We start from the raw sequence: 23,252 nt of genomic DNA, 5'->3' as shown, positions 1-23,252 counted from the left end.
CTCACATCTAACTCACTGTAGAGCTGAGTTTGTCTCATTATAAATAAGAGCAGTAAATGTCACTTTTCATACAGAAGGGAGTCAGTGTTAGCCATCTGACCTCTTTTCCCCAAAAGCATACTGATCTTTTTATTCCATATTTCATCCCATGACCTCCAGCATAACTGATGGGTTAACCTCTTTTAATGTCTTGGTTAATGAGAGGACATCCACGTGATACTGGCACTTGAATTTAGTTTCAAGGTGAATTTCAAACAGTCCCCCCTCCTCAAAGTGTAAAAACAATGAACAACTTATTGATGCCCTTCTCAAACTCTCGAGATGATATTCCTCTGTGTAAAGAACAAAGGACCTCAGTACTTAAGTGTCAGGACGTCAGTGCCACAGACGTCATTTCCACTGAGACTCAAAGCAGTATCTGATCAAAGTGATCAAGAAATAAATAGATGCTTTTTAGACAAATAGAAGCACTCAACTATTGAAAATATGTTAAAGACAGGTAAACTATATTGCCAGTCATGCCATGGAATGGTAATAGCAGATTAAATGTTCTCTGATAGTATTAGAAAATAAAGTTTTTTGGTTTTTTTTTCCCCTTTTGTATTCAGATTTCTGGCTGGAAAGAAAAATCATTAATAACATACAAGAAATGTTTTAAATGTTTTTGTTTTCTTTTTGGCTATCAGTGTAACATGAGATAAAGACTTCATGTAATGGTACAAATTGTTTCAGAAATATTGTACACAGCTATTTACTTTTTTCCTACAACATCCAAATAATCACAATGTATTTAAGACAGCATACTGTAGTATTCTCAGTGGAAAGCTTCAGAACAGCTGTTTACTTCAGAGTCTGAAGTTGAAGATAAAAATAAGACAAACAAAATCTCAGAGGATATTAATAGTTCCATACTTACTGAGCTCATTAATAAATTCATTGGATTCCTCCCCAGCAGTGTTTCTTTTCCAAACCTGGAAACAAAATTATTGACAGTGAAAAAAAACCCAACATATGTTTAGTTTTCAAGAGAATGCTAATTTAAGTTTGAAGAACCTGATTCTGCAGTGTGTATTGGCCTAAACTTCTATTAGAACCAATGACAGAGACAGACTTGGGCAAGACCAGGCCCTGCATTAGTGGTGTGACATTGTGTTTGGCATAGAATTAGAAAGTATAGCTTACGTCAAGTCTGTTGCCATGATATAGCTACTGTGAAACCCAGCCTGGTTTCAGGGAGCAGTTTCTCTTCAAAACAGAAGAAAATCTTAGAGAAAGTTTGTCCCTTCCATTTAATGTCTTGTTTTACTCACAGTCACCAAAGCATCTTTCTCAGGCTTTCTAACAGAATTATACAGTCGAAGACAAAAAAATGGACTTCAGCTGTCTGTATATGGCTGTAGGAATAGTACCACTCCCAGGTATCAGGTTTCAGTGCAGGGCAACTCCTTGTCTTCCAAAGTCTGTTTGAAAGCGTCAGCAGGATCTAAATGACCTCACAAAGGAAGTACTCAGAAAACAAGGGATATTCCACTGTTTCCCAGTTTTTATTTTTTCACTGTCTTGTTGGACAAAGACAGGGTTTCAACCATATGCTACAACATCTCACTAAAATTAAGATGTTTTGGAGGCAAAGTGGAAAGAGGGAGCAAACTCGACGAACACTACAGATTCAAAGTACACGAGTACTGCCAGAAAAATGATGGTGTCAAAGTTCTACCTTCTGACTTAGTGGCTCTGCAGTGTATAAAAGGGTAACTGCCTCTTGTGTTTTAGCTGTGCAATAAGGAACGGCAAGGTGCCTCCTTCCCACGTCATGGAACTGTGAGCTCCCGGGGCCGTCGTTCTCTGCTTGGCACCGTGACCAGGAGTGCTGCCTGACTCCACCTGGCTGTTCCCCACTGCTGCACACAGAGCACGGGCTCCTCTGCTGTGGTTAATAGAGCATTTCAGACCGAGTGCTTGTACTCCAGGAGACAGCCGAAATCTCAATCCACATCTAAATTTTTCAGCCAAGCTTTTACAGTATTTGCATTCTCTTTGTCTCTTGCAGATTGTGATCTATTTATAACAACTCAGCTATTTCTAAACCTCAAGCAGACAGAAAATTGATGCGTCATTCTAAGGATATGCCTTTGAAATGGTGGGGTGGGAAGAGAAAAAACCCAAAACACGGGAAGGTGACAAAAGCAGAAAAAAATAGTCTTTGTCTGTGTAACAGTATTAATGTTTCTTACCTTTTTTTCTATGTCATACCTCCTGACTTCCTAAATCAGCACATCAACTATGAATTCTAAGTACCTAAATGCTTTTTAAAGTCATTTACTAATTCGTTTTCTTCTTTCCCTTCTCTTCCCCCTGTTCTATAAATAGTTGAAAAAAGGTCTGTTGCCTGTAGGGTTGGACAATTTTATCTGCTTTTAGGATGTACAACCTAGCTCCCTGAGGATTTCTTGTCTTGCTACAACATGCTGTTAACTGTTTGTTACCAGGAGGTTCAAAATTGTCAAAGCACTTATGAGGGAGGAAAAAATAAATATGTGCAAAACCAATTGCAAAGTAAGAAATAATTCTGTTTTAGCATAATATATGGATTTTTTTTTTCACCTGCAGAAAAATTCAGGCATGGATCCCATAAACACGACAGGAAAAAAAATCAGGATGTTTTCCTCATTTCAAAAAATACTATTTTAGTGTTGGAAAAGGTACAGAGAGGATGCTTAAAAGCTTGGAGTGACTCCTCTGCCTGGAACAGTTGAGTAGTCTAGTATATACCAGTCAGAAAAAGAAGCAAATTAGCAGGGATAAAGCAGATTTATGATGTCCTGAATTGGAGAAAGCAAATTCATTTACTCTTTCTTCTCATATGTGGAATAGGAAAAATCAAATTAAGCTGGTCGGAGACCTGTCAAAACCTTGCAAAGATACTGTGGATGCCGAAAGCTTGTCAAATTCTGGGGGAGGCTGGACACATGCAAAGAAGAGAAATCCCCAGGTTACTAGACTTTTTGTTTACTAAAACCTGCAATCTTCTGGGGAACAATTAAAAGATTCTAGAATAACAATAAATTATTAGTTCTCTAACATTTTGTACCACAGTTTATTTTCCCTTCAGTTTTTCAAAATATCATGCATACTTATAATTAAATGTTTCATGTAAACACTAGGTCTGGTTTTGCAGCTCACCTTTGGGCCACTGCTGGTGTCATGGGCCCTCTAGTTCCTTGGGCCACCTTGTAGTAACTGTTACTAATCCTCATACTTTGCCTTAAACAATAGTTTACAGATGCACTGAGTTGGGAAAGCATTTTTCCTATTCCTGAATGGCAGAGCCATTCTAATGTGTTTAAAACAGTAGCATTTCCTACTAGTGCAGGTCCATTAGTATATGAGTGAGAAGGAGAAGCCAGACCAAACTATGAGCAGCTGGCCCCTTCTTGTCATCGGTTTTCTCACTTGTATCTAAGTGAGAAAAGCAGTAAAGTGTTCCTTGTGTCTTCCAAAGCCTTAGCCACTGATAGCAGCAACATCAGGAAATGTTAAGGAAAGCCTAAGGTCTCAGTTCCTTCTTTCTCTGTAGCACGTGTGCTGAATAATATCACTAAAGAGAGTGCAAATGCCATCAGCTCTGAACCGCAGGGGGGTTTTGTTGTTCAGGTTGTAGTGGAATAAAAAAGGTAAACAATTAAACTGAGCACTGTGGAGCACAATGGTGAGTCAGCCCTCCTGATGCCTCAAAACCCTTCAGACAGCCCTCTGAGAAGTAAGATTTCTGATCTTGAAAATTCTCCAGTAAAGTGTGTTATTTATAATTTCCGTTAGCAAAAATGAAAACGTGGATAGACATAAATGTACATCACACATAGGTTGTCCATCTACCTTGTATCTCTTACTTACTTTCTAAATTATTAATTTAAGAATAAACTACCATTCCAAGTAGTAATACTAGAGGAGAATTTCAAAGACTGCAATGTATTTTAAATTTTGACCCAACAGCACCAAATTTTAAGTCAATGCAGTATCACTAAAATAGAACGCAATAATTTGTTTACAAAACCTGTCTTATCTTACTCCTTCTTATATTTATAAGCTAAACAAAACTGGTAAACCTTTGGACTTGAGCAGGGTGGGGGTGATCTTGCAACAGCAGTGGCTGAACAAATATACATGGTTTATATGGAAAAGGCAACAAAGGAGGAAATGGGTATTGGAAAGTTGGCTACTAATTAACCCAGGCCTCTCCGGGAAACAAGACTGAAAGTGAACTACGGTTTCAATTTAGCTGGTGAGACTCTTTAAAAGCACATCTGAGCTGTATTTTTTTCTGAGATAAGTAAATAGTGCCCACATCCTACATACTAGACAGATGTGAAAGATTGTCACGGATCTGCAAAGTTCCCCTTCTTAAACAAGAAAGGTGAAGGTTAAACAGTGGGGATCACTGTAGTCTTTGGCAACAGGTTTCCAGGTATTTAAGATGAAGTGGCACCTTCTAGGGAGGATGTTTTCCTACACCTTCTAGAAATAACACCACATATTCCTGAGAGATCTGCTTCTGGTTGTGCACTGTTGTGCAGTGAGGAAGTCACAGTCCATTGTTGCAGTCATTCTGTGGTGAGTAATTACGTTACCTACAAGCATTATGACTGCTGATTGTGAATAACTAACAAAAGCAAACGGTTCCTGTGTAACAGGCAGCTGACTGCTTCTGCAAACACGCTACAACCTCCTGAAACTGCGTATTGGAGGACCTGGCAAAGTCTGGGGCTTCTTACTTCTGTAAATGCTAGGGTTTTTAAACTGAAAAAGTGAAGACGGTGAGAAATTCTTAGACAGGTGGGAAATTTATTTATCTCAGAAAAAAAAAAAAAGATAATTGAAGTACTCCCGAGGAAAGGAGTGTAGCTGAGGTGAGTGCATTTTAATACATTGTGGATTTGTTTGTCCTGTGCTAAAAAAACAGGCTCATTTCCTTCTGCAGAACTGGGTAGCAGCTGATAGATGGCAGTGTTACAGGCTCACACGTAAAGCCACGGTCAAATTATTTGCTTAGAAAGAAAAAGCACGTGTCCCTTCTAACACATATAGAAGGCCCTGGTTGGATATCTGTTTATAACAGTTTATGGAACACCTTTTCTTTCTTAAAGAAGTGGAAAATATATTCCATGTCTTGATTTGTAAAGCAACACAGAATCAAAGCATCTGAATCCTCTTCCTCTGGATCCTATAATCCTGGGTCGTTGTGCTATGCGTTTTTTTGTGGCATATGCACCACAAACATACAGATAAACTATATTTATGCTTTAGCTCAATAACAGGAGCAATGAAAAGATTTGTTATCACCAGTGTATTGCATCTTTCTGTTTCAGCTCTAAGTTTAATGTTGATATTACGATGGGACAGTCAAATACAGAAGTGAAAACTAAAGCAGAATAGTGATAAAGCTACAGAGTTATTTCTCAAAGTCTGCTTCTTCTGACTATTTGAAATATGTTGAAAATTGCAGGTTGGTATTGTAATTGAGACGTCAGACCTGCAAAATTCAGCTGTCTCTTACTAGGAGGGTAACTTGTTGACAGTGAATGTTCCAAAGGGCTCACAGAAGCTACAGGGATGTTAGTGCTGTCACAGGAGAGGGAAAGCACAGACCAAATATGTTTCATGATTCTTCTGCTCAGTCATGGGGAAAAAAATTTCCATTAACATTTCAGACTGAAAATGGATTTTTTTTTTTTTAACATAAAGTCTCTGCTTTCTTAGAAAATAATTTAAATTTAGAATAAAACAAACAAGAGATGTTTCTTCTTGGTGCTGGCCAGAACTTTCTCTTCTTTATTTTTTTTTTTTAGGCTACAAATGTCAGTAAAATCACTTTTCAAAATGTCTTAAATTTACAGAATAATGTCCCAGACTAATTCTACATGGTGTGACATCTCCTAGGCAGAAGCACAGCCTGTAATTACATGCTTTATTTCTTGGCAGGTCCCAGATTGAAACCCTGCTGTTAACTCCTGCAGTTAACCATACAATAAAGCACCTTCTCACTCCTAGAGCCTGAAGAAGTGCTCTTAGCAACAGTTCTATAAGGGAATGCCTGCATTTTTCTTGGCAGACAGAGGTGTGTCAAAGTATGACTAAATCACATTGAGTTCCATGTTATTTCTGAAATAATTATATATATATTCCCATGTAGTGCTCTTAGGAGGATGCACCTCCATTCCAGCCTGCTGGTGCAGAGACACAGTGAGAGCTGGACAGCCTGGCTCTGGACAGGAGAACCAGTGGCAGCATGAAATCCAAGAGTGAGATTACAGAGAGGAACTAATGATACTGGAGACCATGTATTTCCTTGTGAACAATTTTGATCTCTATTGTGCCCTGCCACAGCTGCCACTGCTTTTCTTCATTGGGCAGTGATATCCCTGGGGAACTATGTCCATTCAGTAAGTGCTCAAGGAACCAAGTACTTGTCCCTGTCGCTGCCACTGCAGGTTTGTTTATGATCCACGATGACCACATTTCTTTAAAAAAAAAAAAAGAAAAAAAAAAAGAAAAAAATACAAACAAACACTTTTCCTTCTGACTTGCTACACATCCTTTCCACCAGGTTAATCATTATACACAGAGCTGGTAAACTGAGTTGCATTGAAGATCATTATTAGCCCATATTGGATGCTGATAATTTATACATATAAACAGAATATATCTGCAGCAGTGAATGATATATGCTTATTCCTAATAGCTTAAAGGCCTCTATTTATTCTCCTGATCTATTTTTTCCCTCATTTCTAAGTTCTGCAATTTGCTTTGCTGTCCTTTGCATCATTTGTGGCAATAAATGAGATATCTCTCCCTAGGCAATGTTCTTCAATTCATTATTTTATGAACAGTTTTCATTGTACTCCAGAATGAAACAAAACAGAAAGAAATTTTAAAAAATATTCTTAATATTTACTTCTAAAATCAAATGTAGATCTTTTCAAGGGAAAATTAATACCTGTGTGAGGTGTCAGATGAGAAACATGGAAAGGTTTGAATACACCACATCCATTTAAATAAGATACTGTCACTCTGTCAGCCAAACTGCCCTGCTGAAGAGCCTCACTTTAATTTAGAGTAACAAAGTCTTGAAATAAACATCTGAGGTGCTCAAATTCCTGGTCTGTCAGAAAGCTACTAATTAGCATCAAATGCTTTTGTGCTTAATTCACTGTGATTTTGACTGAAACAAAATAGGTAACTAGGCATTCACTATGACCCCTGAGAGGGAAGCAGATGGTTCAAGACCACATCACGTGACATTCCAGCTGAACAACAGACAAAATGGGGAGGCCAAGAGGAATCTTACATACAGGACTGATTCAGAATAATTTTTAATGATTCTAAGTATTTAGGGTTTGGTGGGGTTTTGGTGTGTTTTTTTCTTTTTTCTTCTTCTTTTGTTTTGGGTTGTGGGGTTTTTTTACTGCTTCTTGAATAATATAATTCCACTACAATAGATCATACAAGGAGAATTTCAGGCTAATGGTAGTTGGCAAGATAAGCATATAATCTGCATTTAAAATATGATGTACATTCATTGATATTAAAGGTATGAAAAGCACTACCTTTAAAGTTAACTGAACCAATGCTAAATGCAAGGTAGAATTACAAGCGGGCCAATGGTTCTTCAAAATGCTACTGACAAAGGAATTACTGCAATGTTTTAAAGTAAATCAGTCAAGTGACATGAACTTGCTATTTGGAATATTGTTCCTCCTTAGGCTGGGTATGTAATTCCAGTAGATTATAATTATGAGTTACATAAGATTCAGTGGAAGGTAACGAAGATATATTAAAAATATTAATCACCATTCATAAATAAGACTTTAAAAAACCCAGGATAATTAGTTCCATTAAGGTTACATCTCCATTGATACTGCTGTAGCTCTTGCTAACATAAGTCCATCAGCTGTTTTGTCACATGCAAATGTGTTAATTAGGCTTATTCATAACTCCCTTTGTTTCTGAGCTGATCAGTGGAACAAATTATGCTTACATTTTTCCTTCCAACCCTAGGGTTAAATCTCCAGAGCTACAGGAGACAGACTGGTGGGGGACATGCACTGAAGTCAGCGAGCCCCTTTCCCAGGCCTGAGGTTTCTACTCACAAGGAGAAAATTACATGCCCTGTGCAATATTTGTTTTTAGATCTCCCATACTTTCAAAGTCAAATTTCATTATTTGGCCGTTATTGCATGTCTGAACCATTAAAGACCACATCCTGATATAAGATTCTGCATCAGTAACGTATATGGAAAGTCTGATGCTGGTGTGAAATCTAGTCAAAAATCAGTGTATGGGTAGAGTTTTGGACTGAGAAGAATGCACGCAACTAACTCAAGCTGGGATGACTATAACTAGGAATACATATTGTGAAACCTGTATTTCAGGTGGATAAGTCAAAACAAGTCAGAATGTCAAAGCTGAAGAGGACCCTTAGTTCTTGGAGTCTATCAAGAAACAGCACTATCACTTTGCACTCTATACCACTAGTCTTACAAGTTCTGCTTTCCTATACTAGTGCCACTGCTATTTTCATTTAATACCAGCAAAACACCTCAAATAACATCCTGTTAACACAGATAAGCCTGAATTTAATTTCTTTTAGAAGCACACATTTAGAATAAATCTTGAATTAACTGATATTCTGGGACAGTGCTATTTCAAGAGGTCCAACAGGGACGGTATTTTGAAATACAGACCCACACTGTGTGAAAAAACCACGTGCCTTTTTCTCTTCCTACATACAGGCAGCTCTGACTCTCACAGAATTGAGCACACACATCGAGAGCAGCACAACAGACGTGATGACACAACGGGATGCAATACAGATATCATTTGCTAAGCAGACTCCTGGAGTCTGGTAGGCAAGCTTCCCTGCCATCACTTGCACTACCAGGGAGAGAGAAACTCAAGTTTCATTCTTTCCAGACCTGGGAAACTCAACCTTAAGAACTAATTATACAGCCAAAGACACCCTCAGCAGTTAAGATATCCTTGGGGGATTTTTTTGGCCCACTAGAAGTTAACTGTCCTACCAAGAGAAAATTCACTTTCCTCTGGCCCCGTTCCCACACACACTCCCTACAGCTATTTTCACCCACGCCACAGCTCTTTTTAACTGTGTTTAAAAAGCTGAGAGCGAGAGAAATGTGCTGCTGCTGCTGCTAGTGCTCCTCCTCCTCAGGTGGGCGGGTTGGTAGCTGGTCAGTTTTCTGCAGCATTTCTGATTGCTGAATGCGTGGGAAGCCAAGAGCAGGGAGGGAAGGAAGCGGCCCTCTTAGGGAAGGAGGCATATCAGAGCAAGTGGGAAGCAAATAGCCCCTTCCCACCTGCACATGTGCAATTATGTGCAATTGAAAAACTAATACAATAGATCTGCAAGCGGAGGTTTCCAAGCTGTGGTCCTAAAAGGTATCAAACAGCTTGGGTCTCAAAGCCAAATTCGGGGGTGACCAGATCTCTGGGAAGACAGCATTTTTCACCCACGAAGAACAGGCTCGTGAGGAGGGAAAGGAGGAGGGAAGAGGGCGTTCCTCACAGTTATGGCTTTGTACGTAGGTGGAGGGTGGTTCGAGGAGCGGAATGACAGATTGCTTGTGGCAGCAGGGAAGAAAGATGTAGGCGGGTGTTTGCCCAGGGTCCCGTCTAACCCGGGGAGTACTGGCAGGGTGGATGCAGCATGAGTGGTATGTCTAAGCCGGGCTGGTGGGAGGAGAGGAACTCGCTGGTGGATGGACCTCGCTCGGATCCTCCCTCCCTGTCTCATCAACACGGCAGCATCTGCAGCAGCACCCAGCCACCCCCACACTCTCCCCCGGTGCCCTCTGAGGCCAAAGGAAAATGGAAAGTACTTCGCTCACACAGCTTCATTATGGATTTGCTTTCATCCTTTTCCAAACACTTCTAGTTCCCCACTGATAAGATGCAAATTAACTGTTGAAATAAAAAAAGGGGGGAAAAAAATTTGATTTTTTTCCCCCTCCTTCCTCACACACTTTCTTGTAACAGGAGGAATTCACTCCTGCATGCCATTAGCTGTGCCCTCAGCCCAAATCTATGATTTCAGATGTTGCATGGAGCCCCAGGGAAGGCACTTTGTACAATGAGATTACTCATCTTACAGACAAAAGCAAAATTTTCCTTCTCCATATTTCATAGGTGTTTTTGGTGTTTCAGTCCCTCCCTGGGCTGGCCTACTGTTGGAGACTGGAGGAACAGATTAGTTTTCTGCTTATTTTAAGGCTACTTCTGCTCTCAATGACATTACTGGAAGCCTCTCCACTGCTTTAGTATTTGGCATCCAAGTTGGCACAAGGAAATTTCTGCCTGTGTCACCTGTGGAGGTGCTTTAGAGTGCTGCCAACTGAGTCTGGACTGAGAAATAACAATGTGAGGATTGTTTGTCAGCACAGTAATAACGAGTTAGCAGGGATGAGCTGGAAATTTTCCCATTCTGTTCCTCAAGCCTTCACAGACTCATTTTTCCTTACCTTCACACGCTGTAAGGATGCACTTGCTACCCACACTCAGAGCAATTAGGTACCAGCTATTAGACCAGCAGAGGAAAAGATTAAATTTACAGCAAGCCTGGACACAGGAGCACGGGACAGGATGAAGTACTTGTACCATTTATTATCTGGTCTTGGTCAAGTACACGGGGAGCTCTCAGAGCCAACTGAGAGGCACAAGTTAATGATTAACTAGGGATATGCAGGTGGCACACAGAAAGCAGCTGAGCTGCTCTTGGAATCCTTCTAGGGAGCAAGAGTTCCCGCATTCTAAAGTTATTTTTTTTTTCTGGAAAAGAAACCAAAAAACCCCAGAAACAAAACCTGAAAACATCTGCTCAATTCTGAAGTCCTCCTACAGTCTGCAAGTTGTTTTCTCTTTCCAAACCTGCTGAGTGCACTGCCAGGAAATTTTTCCAGGGGGAGGAATTACAACCTGCTTATCCTTCTGGCTATGGCACTTGTACTCCCTGAGTCCCTGGCTTGGTTACTAGGTGTGCTGCTCACCTCCAGTATATCCAGTCTCTTGCAGCCCTCTTTGCCAATATTAAATCATCCACAAACTCCCAGGCTAAAGGTCATCTCATTCCACTTATTCTCAAGCAACTCCATTATTTTCACTCTTCCTCCTATTTCTCCTTATAGAAGTCTTTTATTTACCTTTTAGAAAACATTTTCTCTTTGATATTCCACTCTGCAAAAAATGGGGTGTGCAGGAGAACTACGAAAAAGCAGAATGATATGCGAGTTACTTTTTGGACGGGATTGCAGTCAACTAAATGGCCGTCTGTGATAAAATCACTATTTCCTAACACCTAGCACCCCCCTAAAAAACTGTAGGAAAATTCAAGCCATCACCAGCATGTTTAAAAATGAAGAACACTAAGCTCAAAGAAGATGGCTCTTCTGTCACCACCCCTTCTTCTTGAAAGCAATTTATATTAAAAAAAAAAAAAAAAGAAAGAAAGGATTTTTAAGAAAACATTGAGCATAAATTCAGTGTCACCACCACGGAAAGAAATCAGCAACTGTTGCAAGACAATGCTTGCTGCTACTTCATTGCTTAAAAATGAGTAGGCCCTGCTCTTGCCCTAAATCAGACCTACAGCTGGAATACCACAGAGAAAGGGTCTACACCATTATTTATACTGAACTCAGAGGGAGAATAGTTTAAAATCAGCATAAGTAAAAGAAGAATCAGATCACCAACTTCTATTTTGGACCCTTGAAACAGACACCCTATGAAATCATGGCCTGATCACAGCCTTGCCCACGTACAAATGGGATTTGTTAAGAGATTTCCAGGGGTTTCAGACGGCCTCCACCTGCTCTTACCCAAGGTTAGTTTCCTCACACCCATTGCTTCGTTTCCACACCACCGCTAGCAAAAAGATTATCTGACAGAAAGGTTCTACTTCTATTTGTCTGTGAAATGCACAGACTTTCAGACATAGGATATGAAGAACAAAAATGTTACCTGCTTATCAGACTCCCCATTATTGGTTAGGCCTGGATGAGAGATGTAGAGCTATTCTCAAAAAAAAAAATAAATTAAAATATGTATCTAAGTCAGGGTTCAAGTTTGGCAACTGGGATAATTTGGTGTCCTCTAGACTGGTTTAGATTTAATTTCATGGTACTTGGTGTAAAGCAGCATACAGGGCTGTATATAGTCAAGATGACTCTAATAAGCTACATCATTGATTATCATATAACCCTTAGGTGAAAGTTTTAATAGTCTGGATTGCCTAATGAATTCTGCAAATCATTAGTTTGTAGCAGTCTCCCAGTGACTGCAAAAGCACCTCATGTCCTGTTCTCAGTTATTTTTTGTTCAGAGCGTGCAAGACTGAAAACTGAGACTGCATTAATACACACATGTTCTGTATCTTTTTTTTTATGCATATTTAGTTTGATTAAGACTTTTACAACCAAATTTAATACACCCTGAGAGTCATTGCAATGGAAGTGCCAACACAGATGACGCTGCTCTAAGCAGAGGCTGAATCATTTCTCGAAACGAAGAGCAAGGTTGCCCTCTGGGGACTTTTTTAGAAGTGCTTCTGAGAGCTGGGATTTTTTTGTTCCAGCAAAATATATTAGCTTAAAGGTTTTAAGATTATTTGGATTTTTTTTAATACTAATGTGAGTCAAGACAGCTGGTGCTAAGAACTTGCTACACCGAGAGGTGATGAACCCACATTTCTGCCTAGTGCACTTTATTGTCATTTATTCCATAGTTCGTCACACTTTTCAGTATCAGTCTCATGCTGATCATGTCAAGCCTGAGAAACAAAATTCATGGAATGGTCTTAGTTATGGAAATCAAAGTGAATTTAGCACTATGAACTCCTAACATGATGGCCATAAATTCTCAAGTGCCTTAATACTCTGTTTGGATTTTTTTAAAAATATAAATAATAATTAAAAAAAAAGAGGCAATTTTCCCATTTGCATTTTCTGAGTCTTTTTATGCAGAACACACACATGCTGTGTTGGAGCTCACAGCTGTCTGAGCTGCTGTCAGGGCAGTAACCATGCTAGTGCTTAATCCACGTATTCACCTTCACTTACAAGCAGTTCTTAGTGCGAGGTCACATGAGAGCAGCTCCTTAATCCCACCTCACTCGCTATCTTGTGTCAGTAGCTGGGGGTGTGGGACAGCACAGGTGTGTCCACAGGGTACAAGGGATGAAGAGAAACCAGGAGGTCTGAAATTAAGAAACCGGTTTTACTGCTGAAAATAACAAACCACTAGAATAAAGTCTAAGTCCACAAAGCTGCTCTCTGAAGGCAGTTTGGCAACGCCAGCTTGCCCCACTTTGGGCAGCAGCAAGCATGGTTTGTTATTGCTACACGCAGCATCATTGCTTCACTGACAGAGGGACTGTTATCACCTCGCGCCCTCACACCTCCCGGCCTCATTCCGGACGGGGAACAGGTAGGAAAACCCCAGGTAAGGAACCTGCCTTTACCTGTGCAAAGGGGTTGTTCGGGGGGATAGGGGCAGCAGGCGGCCGCCGACCTCCGGGCTCCCCCGTCAGGTAGCGAGGGCGGGAGGGCGAGCGGGGAAAGGGGACCAGAGATCGGCGATCGCTCCGCAGAGCCAGTCCCGGGACTGGAGGAGCCGCTCCCGGTCCGGGACGCGGCGGCGTCCCCTCAGAGCCCCGCGCATGCGCCCGTCCCGCCCCGGGGCCGCCGCGCGCCGGTGCCGGCTGTGCCGCGGCGGGGCCGCCATGGCGGGGCGGGTGCTGCGCGCGCTGCCCAGGTAACGGGGCCGCCCCGGCGGGCGGGAAATGGCGCCGGCGAGAGCCGGGGGCAGGCGGGACGGGCCGGCCGCGGAGCGCGGCCCCGCAGCTGCTGTGCCTCGCGACTTAGGCCTAGATTAGCCAGGCCTGGGCTGACTTTCCCGTGCTAAAGCGAGCATGCGATTTAAAAACAGCGTAGGATGCCGGGGCATTAACATATAACTTGTAGTTGGCTGGGTTTGTGCGCTTAAGTTCCTCGTTCCAGGGGTCTGGCGTCTGGGCAGCGCCATCGATAGCTGCCTTCCTCAGCGACAATTAAGAAATAAAACCAGTGACAGGGGCACAGAATGCCCTGGTGTGGATCTCTCCTGTCACCCACAGAAACTCGAGCCCTGTGGGAGCTGTTAGACAAACTGTGTAAATACATGTACACATGAGGGCAGGTTTGTGCAATGGAACCTTTGGAAATACACAAGGTTTTAACAAGACTGTTTTTGGTTTGTTTGTTTGTTTTTTTTTTTAGTGCCACTATTTAAACATTCAGAAAAAGGCAGTAAATCTTTGAAGGACACACGCTGTTAACTATCATTCATATCCCCCAAACCCTCTGTCTTTCCAGGTTCTCCTGACTTGAAAACATTAGTAGTTGACATTGGTATCTGCTGTCTATTTACTAGTAAGCAAGGAATTTGCAACTGTTTTGATAACAAAATTGTACCCTAATTTGCTTGGTTTTAAAAAGGAGCATGTAAAACACTTGTATTCAGAAATTTTTCTGCCACTGCTTTGCCTAACCCAGCAGTCAGATATTTGGGGATTGTGTGGCTGGTTTATGGTTTTAGCTGTCTTTTTAATATTTCTGTTTTAGGTTGAAGACAGTCAACAGACTGCAAGTAATATTACAACATTTGGTAAGGACAGCATCTTGTTTGACTGAATTGGAAGCTTTCAGGACTCCTTAACTCCCTCAAGACAGACAGCACATGCAGCTTCTAATGTGTCTGCTTACTGTGGTTCTGAAAGCTGTCATTTATTGCTTAGGCACAGTATTGTCCACATCTTTGAGCACTTTGTTAAAAGTTTCTATTATATTGTAAATTAAAGCTTAATTATTTTGGCTTTACTTACCTTTATAGATAGTTTCTGCGTTAGCTTCTGTAAATTCCTTAAATATCGTCCCACTGTGAGTTTGAAATCAATTGTGAAAATAGTTCACTGATTTGTTTTCTACTGTTAAAAGTTACTTACAGACAAAGCAATGTGTACATTTGAGTGTCAAACTGCCAGTAGGCACACATGGCACTGTCATTGTTCTAATAGTTGCAGGTATTTTCAGAATGTCAGTTTTAAGGAATTGTGGTTTTATATTGATGTTTGGGTGTTTTTTGTTTGGTTGGTTTTTGTTTGGTTGTTTTTCTTAATTTCACTTATCTCAAATGTCATTGTTAAAGATGTGTGGCCAAAAAAGTTGCCTGAGATTTATTACTCTGAGGGCCTCAAACACGAAGCAGTTTCAAAAGAACTGCAAATAAAACTTGAAGCATAGTGGGAAAGTGTACAATTAGTATACAATTGCAAAATGCATGTTTTATGGTCTTAAATAATGAATTTTAAGAATATATTTCCATAAACACTTTTGTTTGTTACTCAAGTTATCTGACTGATGACACTTGCTATATTTATTTGGTTTTGCATGTGCAGAAAATGTCAAACCAAACAGATTCAACAGCTGAAGTGTTGTTGGAAAAGAGAGGAGGTGCAGGCATAATAACTTTGAATAGACCCAAGGCTCTCAATGCACTAAATCTTCCTATGATCCAACAAATTTACCCACAACTAAAGGTTAGTATCTCCACTTCTCCCCATCCACTATACATATCTCATTTGAAACCAATTTTAAAATACAGTTTGACACTTCTTAGTATACTGATTTAAAGAATGAAAGTCTATGTGAGTGCATTGGCCAACGAGCTCAGATTTATAGGATGAGAAGAGACAGTTTCAAGCAAGTTAGAAAGAGAAAACATCAAAGAAACAAGCTGTCAGACAAAGTTAAATTTAGCATCTCCATGGATAAATGAACATCCATATTAGTACCAGAACTGAATTCAAAACAAGCATTTGTATGTTCCTTTAGGCAACACCCAGCTGGTCAGTTGGCATGCACAAATTTCAGTCTATACAGTGGTGTTGCCTCTTGGATGCATGTTTTTTGGGGAGGCTGCGTGGCTAAAATAAAAGGTACAAACCATTAGGAAGCAAGATGCTGTCAGCATCATTCCTTAAATGCGGAATTCATGGATTTACAGGCACTGTTTCCACAAGCTAGTGAAGTACTGTGAGATTTCAAGAATGCAAATAGTCATTTTTAATTTAATGGTACTGTTTATCATGGGCACAAACTCATTAGATACCAGTTGGATAGTTGCCTGCCTTTTGGTATTTTAATAGGTGGTTGTGTTGCAAATTTGTGCACTCCTTGGGGAATATTTAAAGAAAGAAATACTTAATCTGTAGTACTGAGCACCTTGCTTTGTTTGAAGCACAGCCTTAAAAGGTGTCATAATTTTAAGTGCAGTTGCTGGTGTACAGAAATATCATGTTTCTCATGTTTCTCTTTTATCTGGGTTCACTTAATTAAGTGACATATAAACAGTTTAAGAGGGAGGGTGGAATGCCTGAAAAAGGCATCTTTTTCTCTTACAGCTGCACCTCTGCTGAAGTCAGGTACCAGTGCATTTAATTGAGGAGAAGAAAAAATCCAAACCCCATAGTCTTTATACCTAACAAAACATATGTGGACAAAGGGATTTGATCCATTCCTTCACTGGCGTAGATTGCAGTCATTTTGGCAAAACCCATCAAAAATTTAAATGCTGATTTCTTTGCCAGGCATCTTAGATTTACACAGCTTTCATGATTTGGCCAGAAATATCGTTATCCATCTTCAATACTCCCAGCTTTCTGCCCCAGCCTTGTGTTCCCATTGGGATTGATGTCAGGCCCTGTTTCAGGAGGTGCCGCCTTTTTTCAGGGGCTGGGAGCTCTGCACAGTTGTTTTTCTGAAATACACGAGGCAGCTCTGCTGATCTGGGATGTCACTGCTGATAAGGGCTCGGGGGTGGCAGAGAGACGTTTAGCTCTCAAACTTCAGTTTAAGACAAACTATTTTAAAGCATGGATTGATTTTTTTTAAAAAAAAAGTAAAATAAGAATTATAGACAGTATACAGAGAAAGCCTTTTTTTTGCACACTTGAGTCTTACACGGAAACCTTTACTTCTTTTTAGATGTGGGAGCAAGATCCTGAAACTTTTCTAATAATTATAAAGGGAACTGGGGGAAAAGCTTTTTGTGCTGGAGGTGACATCAGAGGTAAGGACTATAGTCACTTAAACATTTGACATCTCTTTGTCACTTACTACTTTGCATTTATTTCCTTTGTTTACTGTGACTTGGGTAAACAGAGGCTTGCTACACAACAGTAAGAGATTAGTTGTGCTGACTTCTTATGACACCTTGATGTGCAGATACTACTTAAGTTATTTGTCAGGAGAAAGCTGTTGAGACATTGTATAAAAGAGTAAAAATTGTTATTTATAAACATTTTTATGAATAACTGGTGATAGCAGCCAGTCATTGCTGGGGAGAGAGGGTTCTTGTCTCTACCTTTCTCTTTCCAGATTTTCATTGCTGACAGCATCTTCACAAAGAATTTGAAGGGTCCTAGTAGGTAGCTGTGATAGCATTGGATAATGTGTGTCTGATGTTTTAGATGGCTAGATGCAGAACTGACAGTGGGGATCAATGTATCTGTGATTATTTTTTAGCTATAAGCTGTGGGAAATGTCTGAAGTGTGAAAATTAGCATTTGTTCTAAGCTGTAGGTAACCAAGCAGCACGGGTTATTGTTAAATTATGTCCTGCTCTAATTGGCTTCTCATTCTTAGTATTTAGTCTTAATCAATTTGAAGTGAATGTTCTATATATTGATATGAAAAATATCACAAACAAGAGTACTAGACATTAGGAGGAGTTCCATAGCGTAGAAAAGGGACCACACTCTCACAAGTACGTGACAGAGTCTCCAGCAAAATACAATTGACTCAAACTTGAGACTTAACTTGAGACTGAACAGTCATATTTAAGTTTGAGCAAATTTTCTACAATATAATAAAGCAGGATTAAGTTCTGTTTAATTGCTGTAGGAAAAAAAACCCACTTATGTGACATTATTTTCTGTTAATGTTACTTATATTTTCTATTAATTATTATTTCTATTATTACTTCTATTAATTATTACTTATATTTGTATTAAACTTAGTTATCTTCAGAATTTTTATTTCTCTTAAGCCATCACAGAGGCAGGAAAAGTTGGAGATAAACTGGTACAAGAGTTCTTCAAAGAAGAATACAGGCTGAACAACGCCATTGGTATGTTTGATAGCAGTTTCTGAAGCAGTACAGTTTTCATAACACTGGCTTTGAATGTAACTTTACTCTCTCTCTTTGTTAATCTATTAAAGACTGTGAAAACATCATGGAAGCAGTAGTTAATTTTTCTTTAACTGAGTTTCAGTACCAGTAGTGTAACATCGCATTTTTATACCTTGCATGCAGAATTTGTTTCTTTTGTTTGAGCTATTGTGACAGCTGCTTTATCCCATCCCATTGTTCTGGGTAGTTATATTTCCTCTATGGAAGAATTAAGTCTTGGCTGCAGACACTGCAGTTCTGTGGTAAGTATCATTGATCTGCCTCATAAGAAGACCTGAGCTAAAAATAGATATGTGGAAAATCATTAATATTCAGTCAGAAGATCAAATCATGTTAAGGCTTTCCATTTAAATAGACTGCATGAAAGACTAAGACTGCATAACTGAGGCCAGGAGTTACACCTTCTTTAGCTTACTGCAAAGAACTAACAGCAAAAACACTGCATGAAGTTTACAGGGGTAAGAGATAATAAGAAAGGATATTAATTCTTCAGGGTAAAACTCAGGAGTTGAATATTTTGGTGAGAGGAAACTATTCCAAACATACTTAATACATTTTGAGATTTTAAATACTATATCCACTGTTAGTCCCTACAGGAGGAGAGGTGAAGGTGTTGCTTACATTGACAGAAGAGCACAGTTATTAGAGTAAGAGTAATTTTTACTTTTTACAAAGTAAAGTTATTTTTACTTTGTTTGAGTTTCTAGGTTGAGCATGCTTGTTATGTACCTTGCCTTCTCCAACAGGAGGCCAGAAAAATAGTTTAAGGTTTCACATACTTGGAGAAAACATAGTATTACTATGGCAGTTGGACTTGATTCTGTTGCAAGGGTACTTAATTTAAAAGTCTGGGGTTGTTTTGTTTTGTGTGGGTTTTTTGTTTGTTTTCTTGTTGGTCTTTTTTATTATTATTAGAGTGTTCAATATATATAATAAATATAATTACAAAACCTAGATTTTTGATAACTTTAGCATGATTTTATTCCTTTAAGGCTGAGATTTCTACCTCGTTTATACCTTATATTCTCCAGCTTAAAAATACACAGGGGAGCTGCTTTCACAGCATTGCTGTGGGCAAGGATTGCTGCTATAGAAATTTAGTTCAAAGGCTAGCATCCACAGCCCATGCATTAGCTTGTACGTTCATGCAAGAACAAATTTAAAAACACAATTCTGCTGCATTTTCTAACTACTAATTTGAAGGTTTGAACTGCCTTTTAAAATACTTTTTTTCTTAAACAATGACCTATAGTTGTAACAGAAAAACTAGCAACATGGATGCAGGGGATACCTGTATCAGCAATCTTTTCGAACTTTGTCAGACCCGAAAACACTGAATACAAAGGCAGCTGTTTCATTCTCAGTGAACATGTGAATCTTCCATGAATGGTAATTGAAAGCATTGGGGCTTTAGTTTTATGCCTCTTAAAGGCCCCAACAGATAAAGTTGGTAGCTGATACTGTGGTACTTTAGGACATTGTCATCTCGACCTGCCTGCACCACATTCAAGGGCTGTAACATCCAACAGAGTTGGCAAGACAGAACATGTTTGCATTGTCACATTTTGACTGAAACCTGCCAATTCATGTGGCTTTGTAGCAAAGCACTGAAGGGCTGACACACACTGTGCTGTTAAGCCAGGCTGTGACAGGGGGTGAAAGGGCAACTGTTGTGTCCCAATGTCCTACCAAGCTATTTATAATAGCTAAATTGTCAGGTACTGACATAGCAAACAGTCTGACATTTGATAGCTGTATATAATGTTCTCTTACAACACTCACAATGCAGTAAGTCAGTAACTGGTGTTTCTTTAAGAGTTATATGAACAACCTTCATTATAAGTTGATGTTTTACTGTTTAAATTACCATTTATTTTCTGTTGCTCTTGCTGAAGTAAGACATGGGGAAACGTGTCACATGGCAGGTAGCCACAGGTCCACTCTTTTGAAAAAGATGCATGATTGTTTTTCTTTACATTTCTTACAGGCACTTGCAAGAAGCCATATGTGGCACTTATTGATGGCATTACAATGGGAGGGGTAAGTTAAGTACCTTGTTGCAATACCTGGGATAGTTTATTTAAAGTAATGTAATATTCTGTACTTGAGTCGAATGAAGCGCACACATGACATTTCAAACATTGCAAGAATAAACATCATAGTCTAAACCTTTGTCTCTTGCATGTCAGGGTGTGCTGCTGCTCTTCTAGTGCTGCTGCTGTTCTTTGATAGCTAATACAAGTGCTTTCTCTGAGGATCTGTGCTGAGGAAAAGAGCAGAATCCCCTCACTGCAGGAACCAACCCTCACAAACGTTTTCAAAGTACTGAATGGGAGTTTGTAGATCATACAAGAGCTGAGAAGAATTTTCCACTTTAAGTGTATTAAAAAATAGAACTATGTAAAAGTACAGATAAAGGACAACTCTTTGAAAAATTGGGAAAACATCATACAAAGCTACACTTTAAAAGACATTCATAAGTTCCATGTTTTTCCAGCAAATAATCTAATCTACTTTCCCACCTCTGTGAAAAAAACATGAGTTATAGGATCCCGATTCCAATCCCCCCACCCTGTCTAAGGTCACACCTTATTAGTAAATCAACATGGAGAAGACTCAATCACGTTGCTAGTTATACTTGGTGTTAATAATTTTTTCAGCAATTGTTGGCTTTAAACATCATAAGTAGATACTTAAAAGGGCAATGCCATGCTTTTTTACATGCTGAAATGCTGTTCTCTTCACTTTGACGCCTGTTGGATATATAGCAGGGGGTAGAATACAATAATCTTAAATTATTTTCAAGAATGAGTTTGACAGTGGAGTCTGTCCCATGTCATTGCTTAGATTTGTATTGTTTTCTTGCACATCAGCATGATATGGTTCTACAGTCTATTTAAATGAAGTCTGTTGAAGGTAGGATGTGAGAAGTGGATCAGTACAGGATCCATGACCTGTCGTGACTCTTCCCTTTCCATCTTGCCTTACACATTTCATTTGTCTAATTTGGTTGTGGTCTTCTCAGCTGGTAATTTAAACACACAATGCCTTTCTTCTCCTTTGCTACCAAGCCCCAAAGATTTTGGCTGGAGAGCCATTCCCTCCCAGTATAGTGTACATACATCATTTCCGGCATAAAGGAGCCTAGTTTTGTAGCTCTTCTTGCAGGAAAAGTGTTTTATTGACCATAGGAAACCTGAAGGTTTGTGAACAGGAGATAGGGAGTCCATTTATTTTATGGAGTTTTGAATAATAGCGTGGAAAGCTATGAGTGAGCCAAACTGCTCAGCAGCTGATGTCTTTTCAGAGGTCCTGTAGATTGCTCGTTATGATTGTGCCCTAAGCAAGAAAAGAATTTTGTCATTTGAAAGGAAAGTACATTTTTGGACTGAAAAGAGCATAATGGAGTCAAATGATCCTGCGTTACTGAGATCCTCTGTTAGTTCTCTTTCCTTTAAAGAGCTCTTAAAAGACGGCGGTTAGTCTGAAACTTTAGTTGGATAACCAGATTTTAGTACAGGATACCCAAATTTCAGTGGGACTTTGACAGAGTAATTGTCATTAGGGTTTGAATAAAAGTTTAGTTGCTTATCCTCATATTATAGTAGCAATTGTCTTTGTTTATGGGTAGGGATCTAAGTTTTGATTGAGCAAGTATGCAGCCTGACTTAGGGGGGAAAGCAGGTAGGTCTCAAGTTCCAGACTACTTCTAAACTTTTTTGTTTGTTTGTTTATCCTTGAGTGCTGTTTGATTTCCACTTCTTAATACAGCTGCAGTTTACTCTGAGATAAGGTACTTCCTGCAGGAGTGCACCATCAACACACTTCCCCCCACCCACTGGCAGTACATGGGAGCTTCTACTGATAATTTAACAGAGGAGGTCAGCAGTAGTATTTCTCAACACTGACTGATTTTTATGTATGTGTTTTATGTTAGTTTTGAGTTATCTGCTACACTTCCTCCTTTCAGCCACCTCTCCTGTCTGTCAGATTTGTGTTGATTTCTCTGAATGGACCAGTGCTTACATAAGAAAAGTGCATTAGCTCCCACCTTTCCCCCACCCTCTTCTCTTGCCATTTTCAGCACTGGGAGCCCCATCACAACTGACATTAACCAAACTTAAAGCTTGCAGCAGCAGTTTTCCAGTGTGGTACAAATAGGTTCACTGCAGTGGGTTTCTATAGGTTAGAACTTCTAGAAAAGCCCTTGAACTTGTCCCAGTCGTACTGTCACCTTGTTCTGCTTGCTGTAGAGAACTGTCCTACTGTAATTCTTCATTAGAACTGCAGTCACACGAAGGAGTTACTTTGTTTATTACATAAGGAGATGCTTTGTTTAAAATCACTCAGTCACTGGGTTCTGTATTTTTAACACAAGCAGGTCATATTTCATCTATTCCATATGCTCAAGATCTGGCTATCTTAGTCCCTACAAGTCAGTAGGAGCTGGGAACATTTGTCACTTACAAACTACAGTAAATGCCTTTAAAAATGTACATTCAAGCCCTTGGCTTTAAAAGCAAGTAATTTTAGCTTGGGCTTATAAGTCAAGGGACACTCCTTAAACACTACAGTTTCACTATAGACCATTTATCTATGAATGAAAATGCAAGCAAGCCAGTCTCAACCTTGCTCAAAAAAGCAGCACTAAGCACAGAGTGCTCTGTTGTTCTAATTAAAAAGAAGTTAAAAATCCCATAAGTGTATTAGAAACTCAGTTCTTATGTGCTTAGGTAGTAAAAGTTGCTACTGATGCACGGATACCATAGATCTGTGATGGCAAGACCGGGAATTGTTCATCCAAAACCTGAACTGGTTCCCCTTCAGCATTGCTGGCTAGGGGCTGGTAGATGGCTTTGAGCGCTTCGTTAGCCAACAGATGGGGCTGTGGAGCTTGTGCTCTGCACATGGAGTGCTGCCCGGGCTCCTGGAGTTCATCAAAAACTGATATTCAGTAT

The 23,252-nt window shown here is 39.8% G+C and overlaps 2 protein-coding genes and 1 long non-coding RNA gene across 6 annotated transcripts in view; 2 read left to right on the top strand and 1 right to left on the bottom strand.

Moving 5' to 3' along the window:
* MFSD6 (major facilitator superfamily domain containing 6) overlaps window positions 1-1,152 on the bottom strand; it is a 34,546-nt gene extending 33,394 nt beyond the window's left edge. Inside the window, exons 1-2 of the mRNA XM_017828508.1 lie at window positions 1,054-1,152; window positions 917-971 (exon numbers count right to left, since the gene is read on the bottom strand). The gene's annotated coding sequence lies outside the window, so the exon portion shown is untranslated. The remainder of the gene's footprint in view (window positions 1-916; window positions 972-1,053) is intronic.
* Window positions 1,153-4,240: 3,088 nt separating this feature from the next.
* Window positions 4,241-9,086, top strand: LOC108503987. Its single transcript, XR_001876953.1, has 3 exons — window positions 4,241-4,282; window positions 4,458-4,611; window positions 8,790-9,086. It is a non-coding gene; the product is annotated as an uncharacterized LOC108503987 (long non-coding RNA).
* Window positions 9,087-13,459: 4,373 nt separating this feature from the next.
* The window catches only part of HIBCH (3-hydroxyisobutyryl-CoA hydrolase), a 41,370-nt gene continuing 31,577 nt past the window's right edge, over window positions 13,460-23,252 (top strand). The window contains exons 1-6 of one of the 4 annotated variants that reach the window (XM_017828512.1): window positions 13,460-13,506; window positions 14,667-14,709; window positions 15,500-15,640; window positions 17,088-17,172; window positions 18,151-18,231; window positions 20,282-20,334. In XM_017828512.1, coding sequence (XP_017684001.1) covers window positions 15,503-15,640; window positions 17,088-17,172; window positions 18,151-18,231; window positions 20,282-20,334 — 357 coding nt within the window. In that variant the 5' untranslated portion in view covers window positions 13,460-13,506; window positions 14,667-14,709; window positions 15,500-15,502. Of the gene's footprint in view, window positions 13,507-13,759; window positions 13,819-13,859; window positions 14,242-14,666; window positions 14,710-15,499; window positions 15,641-17,087; window positions 17,173-18,150; window positions 18,232-20,281; window positions 20,335-23,252 lie in introns of those variants that run through there. The other 3 variants (XM_017828511.1, XM_017828513.1, XM_017828514.1) reach the window with 3 other exon arrangements.

Source organism: Lepidothrix coronata, unplaced genomic scaffold (assembly GCF_001604755.1).
Source record: "Lepidothrix coronata isolate B3197 unplaced genomic scaffold, Lepidothrix_coronata-1.0 Scaffold149, whole genome shotgun sequence".
Classification (NCBI taxonomy): Eukaryota; Metazoa; Chordata; class Aves; order Passeriformes; family Pipridae; genus Lepidothrix; species Lepidothrix coronata.
This window is presented reverse-complemented; position numbering and strand designations above follow the sequence as displayed.